We start from the raw sequence: 18,076 nt of genomic DNA on the forward strand, positions 1-18,076 counted from the left end.
TACTTTGGAACTCGGTGCTTTTTATTTACAAAAGAAAAATAATAAAGGAAAAGTCTGAAGCCAATCAGCTGGAGACAAAGGGAAAAGGTGGGAATCTGAGGGGCAGAGGAGGGTGGTCTGCAGAGAGAGAAGGGGAGGGGCTCTGGCTCTAAGGAAGCCGGAGGGTTCCAGCCTCGAGGGGCTTCCCAAGGACCAGCCCTGCCCTCCCACAGAGGCTCAGATCAATGGGCCAGTTGGGTCTCCTCCTGCCCACCATGGTTTTTCCAGGAGCCTGAGTTCCCAGCTCCTAGGGCCTGGAATGGCAGGGGAACCGGAGGCCAGAGAGAGCACACGGGTCCCGCCACCACTCCTCACTGTGGCGTTATCTTGGCGGCCTCGGCCCGAATAAGGGCAATGAGGTCCTGGTTGATGAGGAAGACGAATCTCAGGCTGGCGATCTGTGGGCAAGAGAGAAAAGCGGCTGAGGACAGAGGTGGGACTGGGGGCCAGGCCCACACACCGGCCTCCCACGCCCCGGGTCTCATCATGACCTCTTCACCTCCCTCCCAGCTCACCTCCACCACGGAGTTGTTGCTGAGGCGCCATTTGGAGCCACACAGCACAGGCCGTCCATCGATGTAAATGGGCCGCCGACCCTCATTGGCAATGAAGAAATCACCATTATTTTTCAGCTTGATGACACCTGTGGGGATGGAGAGGCGAAAGGGATGAGGAGACAGGGGAGGCCAGAAGAGGGCCCGCAGTCCCCACACACACTGCTTCCCGGGAACAGGCTAGAAGGCACCCATGACTCCCAAGTTAGAGATCTTGAAATGCCAGCTGCTCAACCCTAGCGGGTTCCCATGGAGACCAAGCTGCAGGGCCGGAGGGCAGCGAGAGGCTGGGAGGGACACCCCCACACTGCCGCCTGCCGGTACCTTGCTTCCGGGAGATCTTCCAGGCCGGACCCTCCAGAGACAGGTCCACATCAATCTGGTTATCCTTGGTTGCTCTGCCCAGGGTGATCTGGGGAAACGGGGTAGGTGAGGGCTGGGACCTGAGGAATGGGTCTACACAGGTCAGGGAAAAACGAGAGATCAGGGGCCAGACACAGAACAGGTCAGCGAGGACAAGACTGGCGGAGGAGGGAAACCCGGGGAAGCAGGGGCCGGGCCCGCCTTACCTCTCGGGAGCGCATCAGGTACCGCACCATGCGGCCCCGCAGCACCGCCAGAGTCTGGTTGTCGAAGTCAGGAGAGCTCATGCCTGCGAGGGGGAGCAGCTGGTGTCACGCAGAGCCCGCCTGAGGGCCGCGGGGTGGAAGGCAGGGAGCCGGGGCGTGGGAAATGAGGGCGCAGCCAGCCAGGCAAGCACAGGGGCTCTGGGTGGGGCAGAGGGAGCTGGAGCAGGCACCACCCCCCCCGCCCCGCCCCTGGGTCCCCCGCCGCCTCACCTGTGATGCTGTCGACCAGCACCTGCCACTTATGCAGCTCCTGTTCCAGCTGTCGAATCTCTCGCTTCTGGCGCCGGTCGGCCACCGTCAGCTCTGGGGTGAGGCAGGGTGGTAAGCGGGGATGCTCTGAGGTCATCAGCACCTCGTACCGATGCTTTGTGCTGGCAGGAGCTTCCACCCCCTAACGGTCCCCACCAGGGTACACTTACCATGTTCTAGGACCTCATCCCGCATGTCCCTGTGGGAAGAAGGGGGAAGGAGGAGGAATCAGGATCACCTGCTATTACCATCAGGTGCTACTTGGCTCATTAGGGTGTCCCTCAGTCTCTCAGCTGAACAACCCAGGAGGCTGCTCCTCTGACCTTGGACTAGCCTCCTTCCCGGGGGTGGGGGGGGTGGGGGGGGGGTGGGGGTGCTGAAGGGATGGGGCTCAGCAAAGACACCAGGTGCCAAGAGCGGCAAGCGGTGCACAAGACTGGGTGTGGGCTGGGCCCGATTCTCAGCAGCAGGAGGCCAGGTTGGGCAGTGCTGCCCAGGGAGCTCTGGCCCACCCCAAGGGGGTGGGGGTGGGGCACACTCCACTCTGTACCCTGTCTGTGGCCCCAGCCACTCACTTGAGCTTACTGTCATCAATCAGGTCTTCTGCGTCGGAGAAGTTCAGCACTTGGTCCCCCTTGGGCAGCGGCTGCACTGAACAAAGGACGGGGGGACGGTCAGCGCCGCCGCTCCTACTCCACCCTAAGCTGCCGAGCAGCAACTGAACTAAGGGGACAAACTGTGAAGACAACCTGTGGCAACAGTTTTGCGCTGCAATCAATAGGCAACAGAGCAGACCAGATTAGACACCCTCTTTTGGCACAAAGAATTCCTGACATTAGCTAAGGGCAGAGGTGGTTCTAGAAAGAAAAGGGAATTAAGGCTGACTTTTTGTGTGTGCTTTTCAGTGTGCGAGGGTTCTCACACAGCCTTGAGCTAAGGAGGGAAGGCATCGCTGTCAGCTCCCCTGTGCACACGAGGGGACAGACACAGGAAGCAGGGTTAAGCCATGTGACTCAGGGTTAGGACAGAGGCAGGACCCAAGCTCTATTTTTCTGACTCCAGATCCAAAATGCTCCTCCGACACATCATACGCTCCCAAATATTCTCTGCCACACTCAGCAGGGGGCAGAGAGAGGCACATGCCGGTCAAGTGCTCCTCAAGATGTGCCAGAAGTGAGCTGCCCCCCGTAAGCCAGTATTTTTCAAACTGCGGGTCATGAGGTATTGACAGTCATGAGATTAGTTTCATTTCTTCCTCTGCCCCCCCTCCAAAAAAAAGAAAAGAAAAAGAAACAGGATAGAATAATGTCAGAGTCCATTAGATGTGTTGAGAATAAATAGTTTCGTGGAAGTTTTTCCGTTTTTTTTTTTTCTGACCACATTGCAAAAGGGGATGGGGGCCCACAAACTCTGAGAACTTCTGCCTTAAGGCCAGCTGTTCCCAGGACTGCAGTGTCGCTCAGTAGTTAGTGGCTGTGAAACCGTTGGCTGGGGAGTTTGTCAACACCCGGGGTGTGGTCACTGTCTGCCCGGGGAAGTGAGGGGGGCTGCACAGGAGCCAAAAGTGCTCCACACCCTCAACCCCTTTAGGTCAGACTGTGTGGGAAACAAGGGACTGGGACAGTCATTCCCCCCCCCCTCCGACTGCTCCCCCACTGCAGCTGCCTGAAATCCCACCAATTTAATACTCAACCAACTTGAGAGCCAAGCAGTGTATCTACCCGGTTCCTAGGACCTCCCAGCACTAGACAGTGAAGGAGAAATCAAATACCCACAGAAAAGACTCTTGGAGAGAAAAATTAAACCTCTGAGTTAACAGAGACGTTTATACAAGATAACTTTCAAAGAAGCCAGCTACAGCAGCATAAATCAACTTTATCTGGTGTCCACTCTCTGTGGGAATTCAGGGACGTCGGAGTCTGAGGCAGAAGCAGAGCTGTGGAAGCTGCAGGAATAAAGAGGGCTGCCCACTAACTGCAGAGACCCTCAGGAAGGAAAGACAGGGCATCCCTGACACGATCTCCTCAAATCCTCTTGCAGGAGTATCTTTTGATAACCAGGAGCAGTAGGACCCAGGGAGTAGGCGGAGTGCACAGGCAAAGCCTCGTTTCCAGAACAGTGCGGACAACTATGGAGACGCTGATGGGCAATACCATCCAGGAAGGGAGGGCAGAGTGTGTCTACACTACGCTGCACCACGAAAGCCTGATCCCAAATCCCAAGTCAAATTGAAGAGCCTCCCGCACTTTAGTCAGCTGACTTTCCCCGAGTTTGTCATCAGGGGCGAAAACTTGCTGGTGAGGAAGAGGTGGGCAGACAGTGTTCTGGCCCCTGGGAAAGGAGGAAGGCAGGGGGCCTGGGTGTGAAAGCCCAATGGGAATTTCCGCATGGCTCCAAGGCAGCGAGAAGGAAAGTGGAGAGAGGGAAGGGGCAGAAAGAGACCCTACCACCTCTGGGGGGGAAACGGGGAAAGATAAAGCAGTGCAGGGGACTTTCACCTTTTATTCACTTTCAACGTTATTCACGAAGACTATGTTACCGTATTGTTTACATAATAGCGAAATATGTTAAAAATGACAACAAAAACAGGAAGTGGGAGACAACACTGCCATTTAGACTTTTTGCTCAGGATTGCAGACGGTTTGGGCTACCCTTACCATGCTGCTGAGTGTCATTCCAGCCACTTTCCTTCCTCCTGGAAGGAAGTTTTGCTGCCAAGAGATGCAAGACACTGGGGGCCACTGAGGGATCCGTTACTGGGCACCTAAGGGCAACCGTGCCCAGACAACTTCACACTTACACGCACACACCCACTCCGCCAGCTCCTGGAGCCAGTTACCTGTCTGGTCCTCCAGTAGGTAATACTGCTTCATGAGCTGCCAGTGGGCCTGCAGAGCCTTGGCAGTACGGGCCAGGTAGAAGGCATCAGGGTGTCTGTGTAGCAGGTCCTGGAAGGTCTCCAAGGTGGGCTGGCTGGTCTGGAGGGCAAGAAGCGTGTTCTCGGCATTTGGGTTTTCTCATTCCTGTCTCGGCCTCGTCATCCCCACCCCCTGTCCCCACTAGGAGCTGGGAGAAGCGAGAGGGAGCCGGTCTTGGCTCTTCCTAAGGACCCCATCCACAAAGGCCCCTGCCAATATACGAGACCTGCCGGGCATGTTTCCAGGCAGTGGGGCCTCCCCACATCCGTAGTTCTCCCAGTGATTAGGTCCCCACCCTGCCCTTCTCTGCTTCTCAGCCTTACCGATCCCACTTTGCTCAGCAGCTGCTCCTCAGCCTTGCTAAACAAGGCCTTGCTCTGGATGGCGGCAATGGCTTCTGGGTGCAATTGTCTCATGGCCTGGCAAGCCAGCCTGAGGGGGTAGAGGGAGAAAGAGGGCAGGGTTGAAGGGAGGGGGTCAAGCAATCCGGGGTTCCTATAGGCCTCTGAGATCCAGAACTAGAGGCTAGGCCCTCAGCAGCACCAGCCGAAGGCTTAGCACTGCACCTGTGGCCTCATGCATTTCTTGAAAGCGTAACAGGCAACTCAACAAACCGAGTTTCCAGTGTTCACCTCCTCGAAGATACTCAAAGCACAGCCCCCAGAGACCAGTCCCAAGGGAGATCCCAAGACCACCCACTGCCCACCACATCCTCTCTCCAAAGCTGAGCCCTGCCTGCTTCCTGTCAGGGCCGTGGCTAGAGCTTAAATGGTGTTAGAGACCATGGAACAGAAGATGGGTGGTAAGCATCCCGCCAGCAATGACAATGTTAAACGAAGTGGCTGAGGAGGAAGAGTGTGCGCGGCGTATGCACGCAGGCTTACTTGAAACTTGGACTATTAGGGGCCTTGGTGTTCTTTTGTTCCAACTCCTTCTTGTGGAGGTCAGTGGGGAAAGGATGGAAAGTGACCTGCCCAAGACCACCCTGGTGGAACCAGGGCTCCTGGTGCTCATTCGGATATTTTTTCCAGGCTGCTTCTGCAGCTTCCAGATCCCCTGCTTCTGGCATCAAGCCAGGACTAGCCGGGTTGGCAGCAGGAAGAAGCTTCCCTCCCAAGCCTGCCTGGTTTCAATATCATCCCAGAGGATGCAAGGCCCCATGAGTCCTGCCTCCCAGGCCCCTCCCTTGGGCCCTTGTATAGTTCTCTCTGTTTCAGGAGCCAAATTCTAGTGTTCCTCGTCCCTCCATGCTGCCAGAGCTGGCCCCACTCACTTGGAGATGACCGGATCGTAGAGCAGGGCGTACCAGCGCTCCTGGACTTCCCGAAGGGTGAAGCGGCAGCTGAACTTCACGCCCAGGTGGACAGATGTCAGGTCGTTGGTCTGCAAGGCCCCAGATGGGTTGGTCCCAGCCCTAGAGCTGGGAAGAACCCTTCCCCTGCCACCCCCAGGGTGCTGCTGGGCTAGTGCAGGGGCTGGGAACCGCAGGCCGAGGGGAGAGGGGGGACGTGAAGCCTGCAGTGGGAAGCACTACCTGCAGCACAGCATTGATGAGCAGGAGGTCATCCGCTGGCTTCCAGCGGCCCAAATCCTTGGTCACCTGAAGTGGCTGTTTGCTCTTCTTCACGCGCTTGGTGAGTCCAGGGGTTGGGGCTGGGCTGGGCGGCACGGGAGTGCTAGGGGCCTTGGACACCTGAGCAGAGGACAGGAAGAGCTCAAAGCCGGCATCAGGGCAGATGGGGCTTTGGACCCTGAACTTCACACACTGTGTGGTGGCCCCGGTCCCACCCAACCATAAGCAACACAGGCAGGAGCTCGGCTTTCTAGTCCCCACCCCTCCCTCTCCTACCTCTACCAAAGTACTTCTACATAATCCTTGAACATATGGGGTCTTCTCTTTGCTGGTGGCACCCTCAACCCCAGAGTGGAGGGTGGGTGGGGAGGATACCAGGAAACCACTCTTATTGGTACGGTGTCTAGGGCCAGAGCAATGCCACCTGGGGGTTATTTTTACACCCAGCAATGCTGGGAACAGGCTGTCTGCTCCCAGAATAGATGCACGCTCCATGCCTCCCACACAGAATGTGATACAGGACGCATTGACAGGGTGTGTGTGTGGGGCGGGGGGGGGTGCAGCAAGAAAGGGGGAGTAGGGAGCGATGGGCTCTCAGGAGGGAGGCATCTGAGGTTGGGGCTGAGGCCACCCGATTTTCTCACAAGTCTCCTTTGCCAGGGCCCCTGTCAGCTGGCAAAGGTGGTGGGGAAAAACAAAATCTGGCCCTGGCCCCCACATCTCCCAATCCCTCACCTTCTTCTTCTCACTGGAGGAAGGTTCACTCCCCGAACAGCGCCCTGGTTCCACCCCACTGGCTCCCTTCGTGCGGGTAGAGGACTTAGCCAGGCTGCTCTCCACTAGCTCATCATCAAACTTCTTCCTCTTGATGAACCTGTGGAGAGTCCTACCCAGTGAGCATCCCTTGCCCCTTCCCTAGGACCCACCTGCACACACTCAGCCTCTGAAACAGAGCAGGTTCCCGGCTGGGCGCTAACTGCTCCGGCCCAGTGGATGGGGCACGGAACTGCTATGCTCCATCCCTCTGAGATGACAAGGTATTGCACCACAAAGATTCCATGTCAAAGACCTCAGATCGCCCTCCCTTGGCCCATATCCCACAAGAGGGATTTGGTAGGAAAAGCACAAGGCTCCGCCAGTACTTAGGCTCCAGAGGGGCTCGGGTAGCCACTGCAACAGTGGTGAAGACATGTAGCACCTAATGCCCTTGCCCAGTTCCTGGCCCTTCGAACCCTTACTACCTGGAGGAGCTTCTCCGTTTAGGGATGGTGCCCAAGGCCTGGGAGGAAGCCCGCTTCTGCCCTGCCAGCGACTCCTCATCCTCTGAGCGGCTGGCAGTGCCTGATGCCATCAGAGATGAATCTAGCAGCCCCTGAGAATCTAGAAAAAGAAAAGTAGTGAACTCAAGTCTCCTAAGTGCCTAGTAGAGCCTTGAGCCTCTGAACATGGGACCCCTCCTCTGCTCCTCCTCCCCCTGCCAGCCCTCCTGGCCCTTCCCCTGCTTCCTTGACATTTGAGGTTTTAAGGTGGGAATTCCTTGGCCATCCAGATCCCATCTGGGCTCAGACCTGGCCCAGACCTTCCACGCTGGGCAGTTCTCCCGGTGCCACGTGTCATGTCGTGCAGCACATGGTGCTCAGGTCAGACTGGTGATGCCGACACACCGGGCTCTGGGCATAACTGCTCCCTCTGCCATCAAAATGCAGCCGTGCCAAAGAGCGGCAGCTCAACAGCAAGTCAGTCAATTGTGGCCTCTGCTGAGAGGTACGTGGGTGGTGCTGGCCCAGGGGGAGGTGGCAATGCCCAGTCAGGACGAAAAGACATACGTGCCAGGCACGGGGTGGAATCAGCAGATGCTTGGCGCCTGAGCGTTTGGGGAGCTGGCCTGGCCTCATACTACCTTTGTCCATCCTCTTACAGTCCCAAAGCCACTGGTTCCAAACCACAGGGCTAGGAGGAAGGGTCCCACAGGCTCATCCAAGGATTCTGACCAGGTGAGCTTAGAGGCTGAGAGGAGATTCTGCAAAGGAGAAATAAGGCTCCCTGAGGCACAGGTTTCCAATGGGCCAGCCCCACCTTCTACTGGAACAGCTCCCCCAGGATCCCATAAACTAGGGAAGACATAAGGAGAAGAAACACAAGGCTCTATTCTGCCATGACCCTGATAAACCAACAGCTTTCTAAAGGTCACCGACATCTTTTAGAATATAAAAGCTATGGACTCCAGGAAAATGTACAAACACATAGCATTTTAGGGGGTCCACAGACCTCTATGATTCTACTCACAGTCGCTAGGAAGGGCCTCGACTATAAACCAGCAGGAAACAAGGGATTAGTGGCTCACTTTTTCTTATCTTCGCTGCCCACTCAGTTCAGCAGCACCACCCTTGCCCTTCCAAGCCAAAGCAAGGAAACGGAGATCGAACTCTGATCTGTCCATCTAATTTTTATTTTCATTTTCAGCTTTGGCTGAAGATTTAGCGGGTGGGACTGCGTGGAACCTAAAAAAACGCGGTTTGGGAACTGAGCGAATTTCCACCGCCCTGGGGCGCCTGCTCCTAATCCCAGAGAACTCAGGTACTGGGGACTCTCTGGGCGTGCCGCTTGCGGGCCCCGCCCCTTCAGACCAAGGCGGCTCTCCGCACAGTTTTCTGGCCCTGCCCCCAGGTGCTCTAGTCGCTCGGCTCCGTAGGATACGGCTGGGAATCTTGACACTTGGGGGTCAGGTGAAGGGTAGCCTGAGGCTAAGTCTGGGCCCCCTTCCTTCCCTGGCCCTCGTTCTCCGAGTGCACACCCGAGGTGGGGGAGTAGTGCCGGTCTGTTTCTGGAGCTCGGAATAAGAGTGGTGAAGTCAGCCCTGAAACTCAAAAGCAAAGCACCGAGTGCACCCAGATGTCCTCGCTGCCTTGGGTTAAGCCCCACTAACTGGTGGCGAGGGACAGGAGACTAACTCCCAGGTCAAGTCTCACCCCACCTTCGCCTTGCCCACCTTTGCGCATGCGTAACATCTCGGACCAGATTCTGGCCCGGTCCGGCCCACGCATGCGCAGATTTTCGGGGCGCTACCGGGGCGGGGCCCCAAACATTGTGGGGGGGTCTTCCCCAGCGGCACTCTGGAAAACTCCATTTCGTCCCAAACTCTGCTCAGAACCCTCAGAAGCGAACCGCGAGGTCTCACCATTCCTAGGCTGCCAGCTCCAACAATTTCTCCGCGGCGACGGCAGCAGCCGCAGGGCCAAACCCGGCTTCCGTGAGACACATCTACTTCCGGGTCTGCGAACTAGGGAAGGCGCGATCTCTTCCGGTTCGCCCCGGGAATGTGATGAAGGGGGCGTGGTTACGGCAGGGAATGGGCCGACTTTTTGCTAATAGTCGAAATAAAAGGTTTTCACAATTGGGACAACATAGGGGGAAACATGAGGGATTATAGGCCCCAGAAAGATTACTCGCTTGAAGAGATTAATGGAAAGGCGAGACTTGGCGTAGGATAGACTGAGAGGCGGGCTGGAGGTAGGGTGGGCGGGGGACCCCACTTCGGCTTTCGAATTCCCACGGGGTATAGGAGCCTTTAATGGTTTCCCAGGGGCAACGATGTATTGTTTGATTCTCCCAGCGGTTTTAAAGAAACTGCTGTGTGTCGGGCCCTGTGCTAGGCACAACACGGGGAGATGATGTGGCGTTCGCTCCAGCTGGAGAGGTGTGGCGTACAGAAGGCGGGGAGGTTGATGTCTAAGGATCGGATGGAGGGTCGTGGGCCTGAGGTAGAGGTCCTGAGGAAAGAGCAATGCCCAGTGGCAGCCCGATCCCATCAGGACTGCTGGAAGCAGTTGTGGACCTCGGTAGGTAAGAGAGAAGTCCAGAGGAGAGTGCCCTGGAGGGAAGCTTGGGATGGGAGAACAAGGCAACGGGCAAGTTTGGCCCTGAGAATCCAAACAGACCACTAAAAGAGGGTTTCTGTTTGTTTAATGTTTCCTGAGAGGGGCACGAAAGAGTAGTAACTGCAGAGAATCATATCACAGCTCAGATTAAGGAAAGTCCCAATTCCAAAGCTGTCCAGCATTGGGTAATCCTTTCAATGGAGATGTCAACCACACCGTCACCTGGACATTGTCAGGGGATGTCAGGTGGGAGGCTAGCCCTTCTAGCCCTGACAGTGTATGATAGCCCACTGCTTCAAAAGCCCTCAACTCATTTACTGTCCTGTGATCTTACTTAATAAGTATTAACCTATTTTTCTCCCCTGAAAGACTGTGAGTTTTCTGATACAAGGTGTGTGGATTTTATGAGGTCTAGTATAGTATCTATGTTAGGTGAAAGTTATCAGGGAGGTTTCTAAGGAGAGGACAGGTGAGCTGAGATTTGACAGTTGATAGAAGCCAGTCATGAAAAGAGCTGGTGTATGATGACCTAAATAGAGGGGACAGCACAGCTCCAAAGCAGAAATGAATTTGGTGAGTTTGAGGAACAGGAAGGAGCCCAGGAGAAGGATGATCAAGAAAAAGAGGGATGGAGATGTGGATAGAGGTCATCAGGGGCAGATCACATTAGCCTTTGCAGTTCTTACTGGATTTGGGCCTTTATTCTTAATGCTTTGGAAAGCTCTTAAAGGATTACAAGTGAAGGCATCCTTGCTGTGATATGATTTAATTTTTAAGATGATGCCTCCAGCTGTTTGTGGGGAAGGATTGTAAAAGAGGAAACAGATCAGATTAAGAGATTACCTTGCAGCAATCCAGGTGAGAGGTAAATTCGGGTGGTTTAGGTGGGTTGTGGGGCAGTGAAAATGGACAGAAACAGTGACTTTGATGTATATTTTGGAGCTAGAACTACAAGGATTTGCTGATGGATTGCATATGGGATATGAGGGAAAGGGAAGAGTCAAAGATAAGACCTAGGTTTTTGGCTTGAGAAATTGGGTGGATGCTGGAGCACCCTTTAGAATATATCCAGAATCTGGCCCTACCCAAGTCACCTTGATGCAGGCCGGCTGGGCCTGAGGACCCAGAAGGGATCCTGCAAGACCAGCCAAGAAAATCCTTGGCTTTGTGCAGGGTAGAAATCAAACACAGCTGAGGGGCACCTCGGTGGCTCAGTCAGTTAAGCATTGTACTCTTGATTTTGGCTCAGGTCATGATTTCACAGTGTGTGAGATTGAGTCCCTCATCAGGCTCTGTGCTGAGCGTGGCACTGCTAGGGATTCTCTCTCCCTCTCTTTCTGCCCCTCCTGTGCTCATGCTTTCTCTCTCTCTCTCTCTCTCAAAAATAAATAAGTAAACATTAAAAAAAAAGAAACACAGCTGAGAGGAAGTGAGACCAGTTTGTTAAAGATATAAAAAGAGTGTAGATACTGGCATAGAGTTTGGGAGACTCAGAAAGGAAAAAAGAATGAATCTCATCTTTGCTTGGGGCCTGGAGTTCCTGCATCCAGGAACAAAGGCAAGTGTTTAGGTGTCTTCCACAAGTTACTTATGCCCTGGAGCCAGAGGTCTTGATGAGTCAGTGGTCTTGGAAAATATTCATGGTGACCCTGCCCAGTCACTCTTTAGATGTTCACTATTGTGCTGGAAGACTGCAAAGAAATCTAAATTCTTGACCTTTACTAGGAGTGGTTTTTCTCCGATGATGGGGACCTCTGATGATGGGGGTCTCCTAATGTGGAAGAACCCAATCACAACCCAATCAGATGGACCTGGAAGCTGCGGGCAGGTGGGGAGGGGGACATGGAAGGATTCACTCAACGCAGAACAAAAGAGATAAAAGTTTATTGAATACACTGTAAAGGAGTGGCAGGCAGGACAGCAAAGCAGAGATTGTCTGCAAGGAAGCAGTGGGTGGGGACTATTTAAAGGAGGCAGGTGAGCACTGTTGTTTAACATAGTGTTGGGAGCCCTAGCCTCAGCAGACAATAAATCTAAATAAAAGGCATCCAAATTGTCAAAGAAGAAGTCAAACTTTCACTCTTTGCAGATGACATGATACTCTACATACCCCAAAGACTCCACCAAAAAACTGCTAGAGCTGATACAGGAATTCAGCAAAGTTGCAGGATATAAAATCAATGTACAGAAATTGGTTGCATTTCTATATACCAATAATGAAGCAACAGAAAGAGATATCAGGGAATCATTCCCATTTACAATTGCATCAAAGCCATAAAATACCTAGCAATAAACCTAACCAAAGAGGTAAAAGGTCTGTATGCTAAAAACTACATAAAGCTTATGAAAGAAATTGAAGAAGACACAAAGAAATGAGAAACATTCCATGCTCATGGATTGGAAGAACAAATATTGTTAAAATGTCAATATTACCCAAAGCAATATACACGTTAAACGTACTCTCAATCAAAACAACACCAGCATTCTTCACAGAGCTGAAACAAACAACCCTAAAATTTGTATGCAACCCCAAAATACCCCAAGTAGCCAAAGTAATGTTGAAAAAGAAAACCAAAGCTGGAGGCATCACAATCCTGGACTTCAGCCTGTATTACAAAGCTGTCATCATCAAAACAGTATGATATTGGCACAAAAACAGACACATACATAGATCAATGGGATAGAATAGAGAACCCAGAAATGGACCCACAAAAGTATGGCCAACTAATCGACAAAGCAGGAAAGAGTATCCAATGAAAAAAAGATAGTCTCATTAGCAAATGGTGCTGGAAGAACTGGACAGCAACATGCAGAAGAATGAACCTGGACCACTTTCTTATACCATACACAAAAATAAATTCAAAATGGATGAAAGACCTAAATGTGAGACAGGAAGCCATCAAAATCCTACGGGAGAAAACAGGCAGCAACCTCTTTGACCTTGGCCACAGCAGCTTCTTACTTGACATGTCTCTGAAGGCAAGGGAAATAAAACTTTTTTAATGTTTATTTTTGAGAGAGAGAGAACCAGAGTGCGAGTGGGGGAGGAACAGAGAGAAAGGGAGACACAGGATCTGAAGCAGACTCCACGTTCCGAGTTGTCAGCACAGAGCCCGGAGTGGGGCTCTAACTTGCAGACCGCGAGATCTGACCTGAGACGAAGTCAGACCCTTAACTGACTGAGCCACCCAGGCACCCCAAGGGAAATAAAAGCAAAAATGAACTATTGGGACCTCATCAAGATAAAAAGCTTCTGCACAGCGAAGGCAACGATCAACAAAACTAAAAGGCAACCAACGGTATGGGAGAAGATATTTGCAAATGATATATAAAGGGTTAGTATCAACACCCAAAAAACAAATAATCCAGTGAAGAAATGGGCAGAAGACGTAAATAGACACTTTTCCAAAGAAGACATCCAGATGGCAAACACATGAGAAGATGCTCAACTTTGCTCATCATCAGGGAAATACAGATCAAAACCACGTTGAGATACCACCTCACACCAGTCAGAATGGCTAAAATTAACAACTCAGGAAACAACAGATGTTGGTGAGGATGTGGAGAAAGGGGAACCCTCTTGCACTGTTGGTGGAAATGCAAACTGATGCAGCCAGTCTGGAAAACAGTGTGGAGGTTCCTCAAAAAAAATTGAAAATAGAATTACCCTATGACTCAGCAATTGCACTACTAGGAATTTATCCAAAGGATTCAGGAGTGCTGATTCAAAGGGGCACATGCACCCCAATGTCTATAGCAGCGCTATCAACAATAGCCAAATTATGGAAAGAGCCCAAATGTTCATCAACTGATGAATGGATTAAGAAGCATGTGGTGTATGTATGTATGTATGTGTGTGTGTATAATACTACTCTGCTTTGAAAAAGGATGAAGTCTTGCCATTTGCAACAATGTGGATGGAACTGGAGGGTATAATGCTAAGCAAAATAAGTCAGTCAGAGAAAGGCAGATATCACATGATTTCACTCACGTGGAATTTGAGAAACTTCACAGATGATCATAAGGGGAGGAAGGAAAAATAAGATAAAAACAGAAGGAGGGGCAAACTGTAAGAGACTCTTAACTACAGAGAACAAACTGAGGGTTGATGGGAGTGGGGAAAATGGGTGGTGGGCATTAAGGAGGGCACTTGCTGGGATGAGCACTGGGTGTTATATGTAAGTGATGAATCCCTGGATTCTACTCCTGAAGCCAAGACTGTATGTTAGCTAACTTGAAAATAAATAAGATTAATAAATAAAATTTTAAAACTAAACTAAAATAATAAATAAATAAATAAATAAATAGGGCAGGTGAGGAGTAATGGCGACATATGGAATTTTCCCTTTTTTGGTAACTTGCCTGGTTGTAAGTAGCCCATTGGTTAGTTAAGGCCTGTGGATATTTTGAGGTGGGTCACCTGATATTCAGCCAAGGGGTTGCTGTGAGTGTTTTTACATTCCATTGCTCAAGCCCATTGCCTAAAAGCTGCCTCTAAGAGGGCATATATTATCTGTTCTATATGCATGTGTAAGGGAGAGGTGCAGGTCCTAGCAAGAACAGAAGCAGGAAAAGGAGCGATAAAAGCAGTTTTCATGGCTCCCTTTAGTTTTCCTGTCTCACCCTAAGTCCATCGTCTCTCATCTGGACTATTGCAAGAGCTGCCTCACTGGTCTCCCCACTTTCATCTTCCTGCCCCTCCTCTGATTTCTTCACAGAAGCTAGCGCATGCCCATTAAGATGGAAATCCACTCATGTCAAGCCTCTGTTCAAAATCCTCCATCTTCTTTGAGTACACCTCATGGTCTAGCCCTTGTTACCCTGACCTCATCTCCTGCTCCTCCCCCTTGCCCTTTCTAACATCTCCGTCTCCATCCCTTGCACCCTCTGCCCTTTCCCTGCTTTGTTTTTCTTCTTAGCCCTTATCTTTTAATGCATGACATACTTTGCTTTTCCCCCTTATATTTTATTTTTTAAAAACTTTTTTTAAGTTTATTTATTCATTTTGAGAAAGAGAGACAGTGTAAGTGGGGGAAGAGAAGAGATAAAGGGAAATAGAGAATCCCGAGCAGGCTCTGCATTGTCAGGGCAGAGCCCAAGGCAGGGCTCAAACCCATGAACCAAACTGTGAGATCATGACCTGAGCTGAAACCAAGAGTCAGTCAACTGACTGACCCACCCAGGCAGCCCTCTCCCATTTATTGTATGTCCTCCCAACAGTAGAATGTAAACTCTATTAGGGCAGGGGCTTTGTCTATTTTGTTCACTGCTATAGTAGGTGCTTAACAAATATGTGTTAAGTGTGATTTAAAAAAAAATTAATGTTTATTTATTGTTGAGAGACAGAGAAAGACAGAGCATGAGCATGGGAGGGGCAGAGAGAGGAGGAGACACAGAATCCGAAGCAGGTTCCAGGCTCTGAGCTGTCAGCACAGAGCCCAACATGGGGCTCGAACTCTAACCGTGAGATCATGACCTGAGCCGAAGTCGAACGCTCCACCGACTGAGCCACCCAGGCGCCCCACGTTGAGCAAGTGTGTTAAATAAACTCACTGAAAAGGAGAATTCTGTGGGAGGAGGAGGTTCGTGTAGGGGTAGACAAGAAGGGTTCTGTTCAGACATGTTAAGTTTGAGATGCCTGGGAGGTATTTGGGTGGAAGTGTTGAGAGGAGAGGTGGACACACTAGTCCAGTCAGGCAAGAAGGCCTACCCTGGAGCTATACACAAAGGAAACATTATCATGAAGATGTAGATGCCAGTGTCTAGGGAAGAGTATAGACAGAGAGTGAGGAAGGTCCAAAGCCAGTGCCTGGGGCACTCCAATGTTTAAGGTTAGGTAGAGGAGGAGCCAGAAAAGGGGACAAAAAGAAAGAAGAGTGTGGCTAAAAGGAAAAGCTAGCAATGGCACCAATCATCCTGTTTCAGTTAACCATCCCTGGCTCCAGAATAGTCTTTCACAGTATGGCCCTCTTTCCCTGGGATGGGCGTGGTTTACAATGAAGACCATACTCATGATTTCTCCTAGATCTGTGTTCAGCTGCTCAGGGCTCCAGGCTGCTCCTCCTGGGAATTAGACTATGGTGGTTAAGAACATAGGCTCTGGAGTCGAACAGCCTGATTTTAAACCTTAGCTGTATCACCTACTGACCTGTGACCTTGAACAAGTTACATTTCTTTGCCTCAGTTTCATCATCTTTTGAGAAATAATAGTACCCACTTTGTAGGATGGTTCTGAGGAGTAAATCACTCACTATTTAAACAAGTAGCAAGTGTTCAAAAATGTTAGCTGTTGGTACTGTTCTTAGGGCCTGGGTCTTAGTGTCACCTGCCAGGTTATCAGAGTGTAGGGCCCAAACTGATAGCATAGCCCATCCCGACTCTTGTCCACTAGAGAAGTTTCCCTCTCACCTAAGGCTGTTACCTCTGGGTGCTCAGCCGGAAGACGCAGGATCTATCTGCTATTGGCTCAACTATACCATCTTAGGAAGTCAAGTTTAATAAAGCTGTTGACCACTACAAAGTTATCTTTGGGTTCACAATGCATTTTAAGTTAACATATACTTGATATGTGTACATGTTTTTTTCTCCAAGGGAGGAGAAACTGTCTGCAGAGGAAGAGCCTTACACACAGCCTGGAGCCTCCCGAAACAGCAGTCTTCAGGATAGAGAACCACAGAAAAATGATGCAACACCCAACTTCACAAACGTGACAAAGTTTACACATCGCTGTCCAAAAGCCAGAGTCACAATTAATCAGGAAACCTAAATTATTCTCATTAAAGTTAGGTATTCCATAAGGATGGCCCCTGTGACTATTTTTCTTTTAGTATTGCTTTGGAAGTACTAGCCTACTTAATTGCAGAAGAGAAAGGAGTAAGGTCGATCAACTGGAAAAGAGGTAAAATTATCATTATTTATTTATGAAATGATAGCCTACCTGGAAAATCAAGGACATCAACTGCAAAACTAATACAAATGAGACATTTTGGCAAAGTGGGCACAAGTTAATATACAAAAAGCCAGCAAACAACAGCCAGTTAGAAAACATAGGGGAATAAAATATATCATTTACAATAGCAACAACAAAGTAAACTAACCAAGAGTAATCTTAACGAATGTACTAGGTCCAGGCGCTCAATACTAAAATGCTATCAAATAACACAAAAGGAGGCTTGAAAAAATGAAAAGTCATATTCTATTTTTGGGTAGAAAGACTCACTATCATAAAGATGTCAGCTCTCCATAAATTAATCTATAAATTTCACACAACCTAATAAAAATACCAACAGACGACATAATCTGAATATAAAGTCCACATGGAAATTTCTGCATCAAGAATAGCCATGAACATTCTGAAAAAGAAGGTTAGTGAGAGAAATAGTTCTACCAGATATAAAACCATTAAATGCTACAATAATTAAAGTAATGAAACCCAGGGGACACTAGCACATACACGGGCAACTTGATCAAGAGAACCAAATAGCGAATCCAGAAATAGACTCCACATTTAAAATGTTAGTGTGCGATGAAGGTAGCATCATCTATCAGTAGAGAAAAATGGATTATACAATAAGTGGTATTAAGACAATTGTGTAACTGCCTGAAAAAAATAATATGGTATCTCTGGCTTGGTCTTTACCCTAAAATAAATCCATGTGAATCAATTGTGTTTAAATAAATGTAAAAGGATACAACCATAAATGTATAATGTCACAGTGGAGAAAGCATTTGTCAGAAGAGCACAAAATTTCCCAAAGCATAAAAAAAGGACAAGTTCAGTCAACAAGAAAATCTATAATTTCTGCAGAGCAAAAAAAACACCATGAACAAACACAAATGGTACACGGAGGGAAATATTTGCAACTCATCTCACAGACAAAGGGACTAATGTGCTTAATATATACAAAATCCCCTCAAATCAATATAAAAAAATACAAAAATCCAATAAGAAAATGGGACGAGCAACATAAAAGGAAAGATAAATGGCTCTTGGACATATGAAAAAATACTCAAGCTTACTCACAAGAAAGTTGAAACTACACTTAGATGTTATTTTTGGCAAACAATCCAAACATTTGACTGTATAACCTTGGCACGGTTATATGTTACTGGAGGAACTGTAAATTGTTGATATTTGTTGAAATTAAAAATGCATATGATTTCAGATCCAACATACTTGCACACATGCAAGATAAAGTATACGCAAAATTATTAACTATAGCATTGTTTATAGTAG

The 18,076-nt window shown here is 49.7% G+C and overlaps 1 protein-coding gene and 1 long non-coding RNA gene across 5 annotated transcripts; one reads left to right on the plus strand and one right to left on the minus strand.

Moving 5' to 3' along the window:
- Positions 1 to 9,300, minus strand: MCRS1 (microspherule protein 1). 2 transcript variants are annotated; one of them, XM_049625403.1, is made up of 15 exons: positions 9,141 to 9,224; positions 7,863 to 7,982; positions 7,204 to 7,342; positions 6,698 to 6,836; positions 5,924 to 6,082; positions 5,663 to 5,772; positions 4,713 to 4,821; positions 4,311 to 4,449; positions 2,047 to 2,122; positions 1,642 to 1,670; positions 1,433 to 1,525; positions 1,163 to 1,245; positions 918 to 1,005; positions 555 to 682; positions 1 to 437 (listed from the first exon to the last, which is right to left on the minus strand). In XM_049625403.1, exons 2-15 carry the CDS (start codon positions 7,870 to 7,872, stop codon positions 351 to 353), a joined length of 1,389 nt encoding a protein of 462 aa, XP_049481360.1. In that variant the 5' UTR covers positions 7,873 to 7,982; positions 9,141 to 9,224; the 3' UTR covers positions 1 to 350. The 2 variants fall into 2 exon arrangements, with proteins under 2 accessions (XP_049481360.1, XP_049481361.1); XM_049625404.1 differs by lacking the exon at positions 7,863 to 7,982 and having other exon boundaries at positions 9,141 to 9,300.
- On the plus strand, positions 9,272 to 16,637 carry LOC125919033 (uncharacterized). Of its 3 annotated transcripts, none has more exons than XR_007456664.1 (3): positions 9,272 to 9,346; positions 9,576 to 9,801; positions 16,432 to 16,637. It is a non-coding gene; the product is annotated as an uncharacterized LOC125919033 (long non-coding RNA). The 3 variants fall into 3 exon arrangements; XR_007456665.1 differs by having other exon boundaries at positions 9,616 to 9,801; XR_007456663.1 differs by lacking the exon at positions 9,272 to 9,346 and having other exon boundaries at positions 9,353 to 9,801.
- Positions 16,638 to 18,076: the final 1,439 nt, after the last annotated feature.

Source organism: Panthera uncia, chromosome B4 (assembly GCF_023721935.1).
Source record: "Panthera uncia isolate 11264 chromosome B4, Puncia_PCG_1.0, whole genome shotgun sequence".
Lineage (NCBI taxonomy): Eukaryota > Metazoa > Chordata > Mammalia > Carnivora > Felidae > Panthera > Panthera uncia.